The sequence below is a fragment of the Pelodiscus sinensis genome, chromosome 5 (assembly GCF_052426305.1).
Source record: "Pelodiscus sinensis isolate ZL-2025 chromosome 5, ASM5242630v1, whole genome shotgun sequence".
Lineage (NCBI taxonomy): Eukaryota > Metazoa > Chordata > Testudines > Trionychidae > Pelodiscus > Pelodiscus sinensis.
The window spans coordinates 4,148,401-4,162,248 of record NC_143056.1 but is presented as its reverse complement, the minus strand read 5'-3'; the positions used below and the strand labels follow the sequence as shown (position 1 = coordinate 4,162,248).

At 47.4% G+C, this 13,848-nt stretch overlaps 1 protein-coding gene across 2 annotated transcripts in view; it reads left to right on the top strand.

Moving 5' to 3' along the window:
- Positions 1–13,848, top strand: part of MDGA2 (MAM domain containing glycosylphosphatidylinositol anchor 2) — a 634,890-nt gene that overhangs the window by 300,558 nt on the left and 320,484 nt on the right. For both annotated transcript variants that reach the window (XM_075926141.2, XM_075926142.2), the window contains exon 3: positions 1,397–1,571. In XM_075926141.2, coding sequence (XP_075782256.1) covers positions 1,397–1,571 — 175 coding nt within the window. The remainder of the gene's footprint in view (positions 1–1,396; positions 1,572–13,848) is intronic.

Sequence of the window (13,848 nt, the reverse complement as noted above, 5' to 3'; positions counted from 1 at the left end):
CAGCCTTCAACTCCCTGAAGGGAGGTTCCAAAGAGGATGGAGAGAGGCTGTTCTCAGTAGTGACAGATGGCAGAACAAGGAGCAATGGGCTCAAGTTGCAATGGGGGAGGTCTACGTTGGATCTTAGGAAAAACGGTTTCCCTAGGCGGGTGGGGAAGCGCTGGGCTGGGTTCCCTAGGGAGGGGGTGGAATCTCCATCCCTAGAGGTATTTAATTCCCGGCTTGACCAAGCCCTGGCTGGGATGATTGAGTCGGGGTTGGTCCTGCTTTGGGCCGGGGGCTGCACTTGATGACTCCTGAGATCTCTGGGGATTCTGTGAATGGACAATTTAAAAAAAACAACTATTTTTAAACCCAGCCCCTTCCGTATACACAGCTACATGAAAGAGTAAGATGCTGTTTATGGTACGGCATTCAAAAAGCAGCTGGGACTTCTGGTGGTTTTTTTTAAGGTGTTTCCCAGTAGAAATCTGTGGTCTGATTCTCATTAATTTGAGTTCAATAGGAGCTGCGAGGGCTCAAAATCTCTCAAAATTAGTCAATTTTAACGAGTGCGATGGCTCACTGCGCTATTTTTATAGCTAAGCCTAGTAGAACGGCACAAAAATAAATTCAATATAAAATTGCCTCAGCTATTGAGAAGAACGGAGAACTACCCTGATGTGCTCTATTTATTTCTGCCCTTATGGGATTTTTCTGCAGCTATTTAAGCAGATGTGTTACTGCTGGCGGCGGACTCATCCAACGTATCCCTCACCAGGAGGGTATAGTTCTTTAAAAGTTATGTCTAAGTAGAATAATCAGGAATTGCTATTAGCTATTGCTGACATAGGCTAGTTCTAGACCCACAGTCTAGATTTCTCATAGCCACATTACACATGCCACTGTCCGTTTTGTAGAGAAATCATAGAATATTAGAACTGGAAGGGACCTTGAGAGGTTATCAAGTCCAGTCCCCTGCCCTCACGGCAGGACCAGGCACTCTCTAGACCAGTGGTTCTCCAAGTTTTTCAGCATCACGTCCCCTTTTTGATTTTTGAGAACCCCCCCAAAAAAACAAAATAGCAGCAAAACTTGTTGAGCAAAAAAAACCACTACCCAGGAAGCTTCCATCCTCCCCTGACTTTTTTTTACCGAACGAACCAGGCTCTTTCTCGAGGGAGGGAATGGCGGGTGGGAGAGAGGGGGTGGGAATTTTTTCCTGCCCTCCCAGTTTGAGAACCTATGCTCTAGACCATCCCTGACAGATGTTTATCTAAGCTGCTCTTAAATATCCCCAGTCCTGGAGATTCCACAGCCTCCCTGGGCAATTTATTCCAGTGTCTCTGAAGCAACACTGCATTCATTTTTACACACGGCCAACCTATAGTAACGATCTTTTTTGATGCTTGCTCAGATCAGGTGGACCAAAACAGCAGGAAGTGCCTCTGACCGATTTCAAGACTCGAGTGTCTTCAATGAAACTCTGAGGATTACAAATATCCAGCGACATCAAGGAGGCCGCTATTACTGCAAGGCGGAGAACGGCTTGGGTTCTCCGGCGATCAAGTCAATAAGAGTGGACGTGTACTGTAAGTAAACAGCCCAGCGTTCTTATCCGTGTTTCTGTTTAGCTCTCCTATGGTTGGGTGTTATGTGGAAGTGGAATACTAAGGAAGCATGAGGCCTGCTGAAAAATACAAACACACAAACTCTTGCAATGTTGTTTAGAGATAAACGGAATGTTAGGAATCGTTAAAAAGCGATAGTGACTAAGATAGGGAATAATGTATTGCGTCTATATTAATCCATGGGACGCCCACAGCTTGAATACTCCGTACAGACGTGGTCGCCTCATTAAAAAAAGCTATCTTAGCATTGGAAAAGGTTCAGAAAGGGGCAAAAAGCGGATTAGGGGTTTGGAAGGGAGATTAAAAAGACTTGGCCTTTTCAGATTAGAAAAAAAGGAGACTACGGGGGGATATGATAGAGGTCTATGAAATCATGGCAGGCGTGGAGAAAGTGAATAAGTAAAAGTTATTTACATGTTCCCATAGCATGAGAGTTAGTAGTCAGCAAATGAAACTAGTAGGAAGCAGGCTTAAAACAAATAAAAGGAAGGATTTCTTCATGCAGCACACAGTCAACCTGTGGAACTCCTTGCCAGAGGATGTTGTGAAGACCAGGACTTGAATAGGGTTCCAAAAAGAACCAGATAAATTCATGGAGGTTGGGTCCATTGATTCCTATTATCCAGGATGAGTAGGAATGGGGTCCCTAGCCTCTGTTTGTCTGGAAATGGGTGACGGGGAGGGATCACTTGATCATTCCTTGTTCTGTTCACTCCCTCTGGGGCACCTGGCACTGGGCACTGTCAGGAGACAGGACACTGGGCTGGATTGACCTTTGCTCTGAGCCCGTCTGGCTGTTCTTAAATGCATTGGAGGCAATTTGTCAGCCTTTACTTGTGCGTGTAATCTTAACTCGTGAGAAGACTCCCATTGATGTCAAAGGGGATGTTCACGTAAGTAGAGGTGGCACGGTCCTTCTTGAGCGTTGAACAAAGTCCAAAGTACTATGATGAGACACATGGATTAGTTAGAGCCTGATCCAGCACCTCATAAATCGGTGGCAGATTTGCAAGTCTGTTGGATCAGGATATGCTCAGTTGCTGCAATCCTGTTACCAACGCTTTTCTGTTCCCCGCTGTTACGGGGACTGCCTCGGACACATCAGTAGGTGAGCTCAGGGATCCATCCCCTCACTTGATTAGAGGAATAGTTGTTGTTTCCCACTTCCTGCTCTCTTAGGGTACGTCTACACTACATGCCTCTGTCGGCAGAGGCATGTAGATTTGTTTGTTCAGCAAAGGTAAATGAAGCCACGATTTAAATGATCGCGGCTTCATTTACATTTACATGGCTGCCGCGCTGAGCCGACAAACAGCTGATCAGCTGTTTGTCGGCTCGCCGCTAGTCTGGACGTTCCCCCTGTCGACATCAAAGCCCTTTGTCGGCAGCCCTGGTAAACCTCATTCCACGAGGAATAACGGGGCTGCCGACAAAGGGCTTTGATGTCGACAGGGGGAACGTCCAGACTAGCGGCGAGCCGACAAACAGCTGATCAGCTGTTTGTCGGCTCAGCGCGGCAGCCATGTAAATGTAAATGAAGCCGCGATCATTTAAATCGCGGCTTCATTTGCCTTTGCTGATCTGTCTAATCTACATGCCTCTGCCGACAGAGGCATGTAGTCTAGACACAGCCTTAGGGTACATCTACGCTGCTACGCTATTTCGGGATACCCAACAATCCCGAAATAGCTGTCCTGCCTCTTCACAGCAAGCCCGTTATTTCAGGCTCCCTATTGCGACGTCCCTGTGAACCTTATTCTACGAGGAGTAAGGGGTGTTTCGGAATAGCACTTGATTTCAAAATGTAACGTTCTCTACAGAGCGCCAAATGACAAAATCAACTATTTCGAAATGGCATCGGAATAAGATACACAATTTGCGTAGCTGAAATTGCCTATATTGTTTTGAGTTATGGTGCAGTGTAGACACCCCCCGGCATGGCGCTTGGGAACACACATCGGGAGTTTGGTAAATACGGGAAGGACTTCCCCCCCTTTACAAAGAGCCCTTCGGTTTTCATGGGGAAGGACTCTCCTTTTCCCACCGATCTGTCTTCCCTCAGTCTTGGCTTGGGGTGGAAGCGCATCTCCACAAGGAGAGAGTTGGGGAGAGGTTTTTAGGACACCGTGAACAGCTGGGTGCACTTTGGGAAATGGGCCTACATCCGGGGGGGGCTGACCCTGAAGTCGTGCCACCCCCAGTGTGCTAGTGACTGAAGTAAGGTTGTGAGAGGGCAATGGAAACCCTATGGCAATGATGGATGATCAAGACTACTGAATGGCCCTCCTGCATCTCAGTAGCCCACATGTTTGCCAGTGGCGGGCATTCTGTAGCCCACAGTCCACTGGGGATCGACCTGCGGCCCATGCACCCCATCTCACCCTTCCCCCACACCTCTGCCATACTGGTTCACCGGAGCCCTACACTCCCTGCTCCTCCCCCCCCCCAGCACTTTCAGAATGCTATGAATCAGCTGATTCGTGCTCCGTCCCAGCTTTCCCCCATCCTCCCAGAGCTGGAGTAGCCAGCGTGTGGGGGAGGTTGGAAGACAGGGGGTGTGTGGGCCTCAGGAGGAATCCGTGGGCCGCGGGTTGCCCTCCATGGCTCTATGAAATCAACCGCAAGTTCGAGGCCTGGGTGCTTACACGAAGACCGAGCTTTTGTGCAAATCTCTTTATTCCCTTTCTAAGGAAGGCTTAGCACTCCAGAAGTCTTCTGGTTTGCTTTTAGATTTGTCTGAGCCAATGAGGCATCTCAGGGTTGCTACTGGAAACCTTAATAACTTTTATCATTTGAGCTGAATTGTCTAGTTGCCAGTCCTGTGCCCTAGATCTAGAGGATACCGCAAAGCTAGCTTTGAAAGCAACACTCTGTCCTCTGCGTTGCTGTTATTTGGTGCAAACGAGCCAAGGAAGGGAAAGGGTTTTTTTGTTTTTGTTTTTTTAAGAAATTGCGGGATGATTTTCCTTTCACATCTCAAGGTTCACGAACCCTTGGCTGCATCTAGACTGGCATGATTTTGTGGAAATACTTTTAACGGAAAAGGTTTTCCGTTAAAAGTATTTCCGCAAAAGAGCGTCTAGATTGGCACGGATGCGTTTGCGCAAAAAGCATCTGTGGCCAGTATAAACGTGCTTTTGCGCAAGAAAGCTTCAATGGCCATTTTAGCCATCGGGCTTTCTTGTGCAAAAAATTAAGGTGCCTGTCTACATTGGCCCTCTTGCAAGAGGGCTTATTCCTGAGTGGGAGCGTGAAAATATCTGCGTAAGAAGCCCTGATTTTGTACATTACAAAGTCAGTGCTTTTGCGCAAATTCAAGCGGCCAGTGTAGACAGCTGGCAAGTTTTTCCGCAAAAGCGGTCGCTTTTGTGCAAAATCTTGCCAGTCTAGACGCACCTCTTGTGTATAAATTATTTTTATTCAACAGAAAGTGTTCTCTTGGTTTTAGAGCTAATTTACCAACTCTGGGGTGATATGCTCATGCCTGTGTATTGTTGCGAGAAGAGCAAATCGGGATATTATGAAACCTTAACAAACCGATAAGCTATCGCTGCTTCATAATGTTGTGAACTCCAGCTGCAAAGGGGGCAAGGGAAATCTCCCTCCAGTTGCGATAAATGTTTGAACTTTCGGGTTTCTATTGCTGCCCTTGCTTTTGGCATCGAAGTCTCCGTCATTAGACAAGATGTTTCATAGTGTGCATGGACTGTTGACAGCTATTGAAAGTCCCGATTTTGCCATGACCTCTGTGCACGCAGACCCCTTATGCCTCTCGGGGCCACATTCTCCCCCCCCCCAAAGTGAGAGGTGCTGTGTGTGAGCCCTGAAGCCCAGTCACATAGCACTCACTGCAGGATCAAAGCCGAATAGTGGGATAGCTTCCCTATTTGGAATAAGCAAAACCAGGAGGGTCAGAATGGAATCATAAAATCATAGAACTGGAAGGGACCTTGAGAGGTCATCAAGTCCACTCGCCTGCCCTCACGGCAGGACCAAGCACCATCTAGATCATCCCTGAGAGGTCTCTGTCTAACCTGCTCTTAAATATCTCCAGCGATGGAGATTCCACAACCTCCCTAGGCAACTTATTCCAGTGTTTAACCACCCTGACAGTTAGGAACTTTTTCTTAATGACCAACCTAAACCTCCCTTGACCATTGCTTCTTGTTCTATCCTTGGAGACCAAGGAAAACAATTTTTCTCCCTCCTCCATGTGACACCTTTTTAGATACTTGAGAACAGCTGTCATGTCCCCTCTCAGTCTTCTCCTTTCTAAACTAAACAAGCCCAATTCTTTCAGTCTTCCCCCATAGGTCATATTCTCTAGACCTTTCATCATTTTTCTTGCTCTTTTCTGGGCCTTCTCCAATTTCTCCACATCTTCCTCAAAATTTGGTGCCCAGAACTGAAAACAATACTCCAAACTGAGGCCTAATCAGTGCAGAATAGGGCAGAAGAACGACTTCTGTCCTCCAAAGCAGTTGCAACCCCTCCCAGTTTGGTATCATCTGCAAACTTAATAAGCGTACTTTCTATGCCAATATCTAAATCATTGATGAAAATATTGAGCAGAGCTGGTTCCAGAAGAGACCCCCTGTGGAACCCCACTTGTTATGCCTTTCCAGCAGGATTGAGAACCATTAATAAGCACTCTCTGAGTACAGTTATCCAGCCAGACTTTTCAGCTTAGAAAAGAGGAGATTAAGGGCGGGGATGTGACAGAGGTCTATAAAACCATGCCTGGTGTGGAGAAAATGAATAAGGAAAAGTTAGTTACTTGCTCCCATCACACAAGAACTAGGGGTCAACAAATGAAATGAATAGGTATCAGGTTTAAAATAAACAAAAGGAAGTTTTTCTTCATGCAGCGCACAGTCAACCTGTGGAACTCCTTGCCAGAGGATGTTGTAAAGTCTATAACGGGGGAAATGTAGATTTAACGAGGTTCAAAAAAGAGCTACATAGTTTCACAGAGGTGAGGTTCATGAATGGATAGTAGCCCGGATGGGTGGGAATGGTGTCCCTAGCCTCTGTTAGTTTGGAATTGGACAACAGAGGAGGGATCACTTGATGATTCCCTGTTCTGTTCACTCCCTCTGGGGCATCTGGCATTGGCCGCTGTCGGCAGACAGGCTACTGGGCTAGATGGACCTTTGGTCTGATCCAGTCTGGCCATTCTCATGGTCTTATGCAAATCGCCACTGGAGTACCACTCCACAAACTCCACGATGCTCTCAGGGTTGGAGGAGACCCAGTGCTACCCTTCAAGTGGTGCAGAGGCATCGATGCCTCTGCCCCACCCTTTGCTCCCAAAGCCCCACACCTTAGCCAGGGGCCCACGGAGGCTGTCGACACCCCTGGATCATTCTGAAGTGAGCACGGGAGCAAAGTCTGGTGGTGGATTGAAGGGAGCAGAGCAGTGGGATCAGGAATGAGTCGTTTCCATTGTATGCAGGCTAAACAAGTAAATGTCTGCTCTATTCCGTTCCTTTCTAACACGCCTGCGCTATTTCTGAATCCCCGTCGGAGCGTTCTCAGGGAGTCCTTCCGATACGCCTTTCCTAGCAAAGCATGTCAGTGCAGGGCCTGCCGTTCAGCATTCCCGCTGGCCTGGCATGTCTAAAAATAGCAGCCGCTTTGGGGGAGGGGAGATGCCAATGTAGCTGACCTTTACAAAGAGAGATAATTGGGGAGGGCAGCTGGAACTCTCACTCTCTGGCCGGCGCAAACCCCACCCCGCCCCTGCAGAAGCAATCTTGGATTCTCATGAAACCGGAAAAGCATTTCGGCGTTCGCAGAGCTAGACTGTATCGGGGAGGCAGATGCAGCAAAAGGCATAGCCCCCGATGACTAAGCCGGGATGTTAGGTCACAGCAGGTACAACAGCAGTTTGAGGGCAGGATCAGCACGCTGCTATAAATAGCAAATGGCCCTGGGATGCACGACAACGGGAATCAGGCCAGCTCCAGCATGGGGCTATCAGGGCCTCGTTCTTGGATATGGAAGAACGGATATGACAGAGGCACACCCGAACACGCTCACTTCTTTAGCCACCCCTGGGAATACACCTTTAAAGAGGTCTCCCACCATTGCTTTGAAACTGTAGAAGTGTAAAAACTGCTTCCATGTATAACACACGAGAGCACCAGAAGCACCTTTTTAATTCCCCAATGTCAAATATTCCTGACCATTTATGAAAGGCAGCTCATGTTTAAGGCCCAGAAGAGCTCACCTGATATTGACACTGGTTTCCTGGCCTCTCAACAAACCATCCTTTGGAGATATACAGCAGCGGTGGTCAATAAAGAAGTTCTGCACTGAAACGTATCCTTGTGTGAAATGTGGACCATGCGTTCCTGCATTTCCAACTCAGTTTCTCTGCTCCCCGGGGCTCTCAGACTGCCCTGCACCTCTTGCACCCACCCTGGAGTAGAGTACATAGCTTGTTTCACCTCTCTGTTTGGCCCTTTGGTGGCCACTGCTGAGCTCCTGTGTCCACATCGCGTGCTCAACGTTCAAGAATAAGGTTGACAGATTAAAGAGTTCAGAGAAGACCCGTTGGATGGGTTATAGGGTTAGAAAACATGCCCTACGAGTGCTAGCCTTGGACAGTTTGATTTACTTAGCTTAACAAAGAGAAGACTAAGGAGAGGCCTGTCCATCCTTATCTACATGGACAACAAATATTTATTGATGGCTCGACAGTCTAGTAGAGAAAGGTAAAACATGATCCAATGATTGGATGTTAGAAAAGTCAAACGAGAGGTGAAAATTTCCAGCTTTTAGAGTGAGTAACTTCACATACAGCGTGGTGGATTCTTCATCACCGACGGCATTTAAATCGAGATTGGAATTTCTATTTTCCTAAAAGAGTTGGGTCAAACCATGCAAGCACCCAGAAGATCTCTTAGTAACGTGACTATATTTGAAGAAGAAAAGCAGGAATATGGACTAGAATAAGATTCAGTTTCTGTCTTCTGGCATCTGACTGTAAAGTCATTGCAGATTAAGTGGCTTCATCCTAACCGGCAGAAAAGGAACATGAAGACTGAACTTCAGTGCCAGTCATGTATGGACAAACACGAAGCCTGCATCCTTTGTTCGAAGGACTCCTCCTTCTTGCTTTCTAGACAGTTAGTCCTGAACTAATCAACCTACCTGCGATGCCTCTGTGCTGAAGAACTATTTCCGTACGATGCAGCGTTCCTCCCCCACCGCCCAAGCTTCTTGAGGTTCAGGTGGCCTCCCAATCGCTCAGGTATTAAAGTGTAAAAGTCCCCTCTTTGGCAGGTATCTCTGTCTGGAGTGGAATCAGTCACTCCTCTGTCCCTTCTCCTGTGTCTCATAAAATGGACAAATTATGGAGAGAAACTCATATTTGTTAGCTGTTCATAATCCATTTGTCATTTCAACTCTTCGGTTCCTCTCCTTGGAGATGCCTCATTGCACACCTCCAACCTCCCCCTTCCTCTCTGGAGTAAGGTTTTGTGCTTTGTCCTTGAGGATTTTGCCTGGATCATGTAGGAGGTCCCTTTTGTAGAAGGGAAGAAGCTCCTGGTACAGTGTGCCTCTGTGGTTTAAAAAATCAAATCCAAGCAGAACTTTATTTCTTCTCTCCAGAATGGCCACCTACCAGATTGTTGACAAAGGAGCATTCACTGTGTCATTGAGAGTATATTTACTTTATCCTTTTAGGACAATGATCTTTCTGCATCCACGCCAAGGCACACACCCAGAATAAGGACAGGTCTACAGTAAAAGGAGATGTTTAAGCAAAAGATGCAGTTCCAGCTACATTAAAGAGGCGCACCCTCTGAGTTCAATTTAGCGAGTCTTAAGGAGACTCGCTAAATCAAACTCCGGAAGATCGATTGCAGCAGTGCCGATCTTCTATTGAGGGTAGACATGGTCTAATAGAAGATAGATTAAAGGTTACATCTTCACTAAATGGTGTTTCAAATTCATTTGGAAATTAGAATGAAAAACATTCTTTACCGGCTTTTGTGAATGCATATATTGCGTGCTGTGTAAGAGGCAAACTTTCGTAGGTAACCATGTGCGTTGAAATGTAGCTTTAGTACCAGGATTAATGGTCCTGTTCTAGTCCCTCACCCCGTCCCCCCTGGAAAAAAAATACAGATTCCTTTCTCATGCATGGAGCTTACTGAAGTCTCTGACTGTGAGTCTGTTTACAGGATCAGCCTTTTAGGCATGCATAGTTCAATACAATGTGGGCTGTTGGGGTTCAGTCCAAGTGTGTATCACACATGCTTCTGTTACAGTTTGCCCACGTGTTGGTAGCAGTGGTAGCTGCTTTTTCCTTGATCTCTCTACATCGACAGCCTGGGGCCGGCCGGGCGAGCAGGGTGCCAATGTATTCGTTGCACACACTTTTACTCTGAACTGGAAAGACAGGCCCTGCACCCCTCTGTGTAAAATGATTGATGCTCCCTGCTTTGCCATAACACCTTTCCTTTGTGCACATCAAATCTTCCATTGGCTGGGGAAGCCAGAGGCAAGGCGGAGGGCAAGAATGGCAAAAAGGCATCTTGGTGGATAGCCTGAGCCTTAAAGAACTTTCATGGGGAGAGAAATCACAAAATCCAAATAAATATGATGTTGCTGTTGCTTTCCAACTAGGTGAGCAGGGCGGGAGTGTGTGGCATGTGCTTTCCAGGCGGGGTGTTTTGTTCAGCACACGGCTTCTCTCTTTCCCACTCACACACTCTGTATACTAGACTCCATACCCACCAGGCCAGATTCCCTTCCCCCCCGATTTTCCACCTACTGCACAAATCTTAATGTGGAACTGCAGAGTCCAACGTGGTGTCAATAATTAATTAAACCCCAGACACAATTTTGCTGGGCCACTGCAGATTTATTTTGTATTACATTTGTGGTGACGTGAAAGTGTAACGCTGCGCATTTTGAATACCCTGGCAGGTCAGCTGTCATTTTTGGCCCTTTTTTTTTAAATTATGCTCCCTGGACCTTATCACAACTTAGTATGTGCTACAACACAGAGGAATCTTTTTTTTCCGTGCAATTCTTAAAAAAAAAAAAAAGTACCTAGCTGCAGATCTATAAAGAAAAAGAAGATAGGAACATGGAGATTTGCCTGAAATTGGCAAGTTCCTTTCAGTTCAGTGTGTTCTGTGCTAAGCCATTCTGATCCTGGGCCTGCTCCCTACCACAGATCATTCTGTGGATGTTGGATTTGCATTGGATTGCACGGGGAGGAAGGGAAGGTCTCCTTTTCAGGTCTACTGGTTTGTGATTGGATGACAATCATGATTTACTCTGCCAGAATGATAGGGAGGGTCATGCTCCTAATTTACTGCAATGTCAGGATGTGGCAGCATCCACCTGAAACCCGGGAGAGTAAAGAATTCAGGGCGGTTCGTGGTAAAAACAAATGATTGGATCAACCATAGAATCCCAGGGCTGGAAGAGACCTCAGGAGTCATCACGTCCAACCCCCTGCCCAAAACAGACCAACCCCAACTCAATCATCTCAGCCAGGGCTTTGTCAAACCGAGATTTAAACATCTCTAGGGATGGAGATTCCACCCCCTCCCTAGGGAACCCATCCCAGTGCTTCCCCACCCTCCTAGGGAAATCGTTTTTCACCATCTTGTAGGGATTCCGACTCCCCCTATAACATCGCCCGTCGTTGATTTGGGGGAATTGGCTTCGATGGCGGCAGCGCTAGTTTATTCGGGCCACTGTTCTCCGACAGTGCCCACACAGCCCGGGCTTTACCCCTTCCGGGGATAGTTCGGGGCATCTGAGCGTGGGCGCAATAGTCTGGTGACCCCTTTGTTCCACGCCCTTATCATTTCCCCCTACGACGTGCTTTTCCCGCCAGTTCCTTTGGTTGCTTTCCTGGGCGTTTCTTTCGTAGTTGCTCCAAGAGGGAGTGAAGGGTAGAGAGGGGCCCTGAAGGACATGGACCGGTTTTGGTCCGGGTCCACCTGACAGGGGTGTTCTGCCGAAACCTGCCAATCCGCAGGGTTTTAATATGGCCCCGCCCTGAGCTACTTCCTCTCCATTCCATCTCCCCTCCCCTGCTGCTGGCTTACCCGGCCCTCCACGGGCCAACCGCTCGTTGCACCCGATGACATTCTGGACCCCATTGCTCCACGGGTGTTCGTGATGTCTTGCCTTCTGCAACTGCTGGCGCTTGCCCTCGCCTGTCCTCCAGCGGCGAAGGCTCCAATCCCCGCCATTTGTCTTCCTCCACACCCCGCCTTCAGCCGTCTTGCCCTGACGTTACGGAAGCACCATGTACAGTGAGTTCATGACGAGAGATTAAAGAGAGGGATTGTGTTGGGGTTACACATACGCGTGAAATGAAAGCCATTACTGCACTGCTGCTGTCCGAGTTTCTTCTCCACTGAGTTTGATGGTAGTTTGGAGCCTCGAATGCCAGCGGCTACCCTTCCCCAATCCCTCCTCCACTGCAGGGTTCAAGCCCCGAGTGCCAGTCACTTTCCCCTCCCCCACCCCGTGGGGCTGACACCCCGAGCACCATCAGCCCCCTCCTTTGGGCTAGAGCCCCAAGCGCTGGTAAGCCCCGCCCCCACTGTCCCATATTCAGCATAGGGAAATATGGTCACCCTGCATACTTGCCCCTGTCTCGCCCTTTCGACGTCCTGTGGTTTGCAAGTCCCATTCTAGGCGTGTGTTCAAGAATCCCTCTTGTAAATTAAGAAGCTTCAGGGAGTATCTGAGTTTGTCTGTACAGGATAAACTTCAAACACAACAAATAGTCTGGTAGCACTTTATAGACTAACAAAATGTGGACTAATCACCCACTTCTTCAGATGACCGGTCATCTGTGCCCACGAAAGCTCATGATACCATCTACATCAGTATTTCTTAAACTGTGTTCTGTGGCACACCGGTGTTCCGCGAGGCAGTCGGAGGTGTGCCGCAGAGAACAACAGAATTCAAAATGGCCGCCCTTAAAGGGGCAGGCGACCTTGTTTTTGTCCCTCAATAACTTCCCCCCGACCCTTTTTTTCCTCAATAACTTCCCCTCCCCCCGGCCTTTTTTTCTCAACCAAAAAATCCTTGGTGTTCCTCATAAAAAAAATATATTGTTTGGTGTTCCTTGGTCTTAAAAAGTTTAAGAAACACTGATCTACGTGTTTTGTTAATCTGTGAAATGCTACCAGAACATTTGTTGTTTTTTAAGTTTATCTTGTAAATTAGATAGGCCATTTAGCTTTACCCCTTGAAAACATCCTCAAAGAGTTCAAATGACAGACACATGCAGCATCTATGGAAGGCTAGTCCTTTAGACCACGCACGCAAGTATGTGTGTGTGTCTGTGTGTGTGAGACAGTGATGTGTTCGTTCATAATTCAGGAGTTTCCTGCAGCCTCTAATATATTTTTCCCCTTCCTTGTGGAGATCGCATCTGTGAGTGCTGCAGAGACTTGATATTGGTTTCACGGAAAGGCTAGAGCACCTGAACAACACGATTATTATTTCCTTTCCTCGAGTGTCATAAACAGCGCATCCAATGTGATGTTGACATCCTGTTGCATGCTCACCAGCCCAGAAGAGTCTTTCAATGCTTAACAGGCTCGTAATCATTAGGGAGGCATACAGAAAAACAACCAAGCTAGAGGCCAGTCGCATCCCTGAAAAATGCAGATGACGTTGTACATGGTAAAACAGACACATTAATTGGAGAAAGAGAAATAGTTTTGAAAATGATCTGCTGAAGACGTGGAATGACCCTGACCGTCTGTTTGCTAGGCTGTTTGTTCTAGTGCGATGGTATTTAAATTGGATTATCCACCCAATGCACACATACTGTAAAGCTTTCTATGAACGGAACACAATAGAGCTTTGCCAAGGTTGGCTCCAATCCAACTGCAGACTTTTTTTTAAATTGCTTCTTTTCATGCTCTGCATTCCTACTGTCCCAAAGAGAAGGCAAGGTAGGGTTGTCCGTGTCGGATCCTCAAGTGAGAGCCCTGTCACTAAGACCAGCCCCAACTCCTCTTAGAAGGGATGATAAGCTTGTCACTGGCTGCATTAGACGTTGGATCTGACTGTAAATGAGATGGTGACAAGTAAAGGGTTGGGTTCGACTGTCCGGAGTACTCCTAGACACAAGAGAGGCCCAAGCTACACTGGTCGGGTTTCTCACGGTGGTGACACTGATGGCAGAGCCTTCAAGTCTCATAGGTCTTGGTGACTCCTGTTTCCATGCAACAGTTCT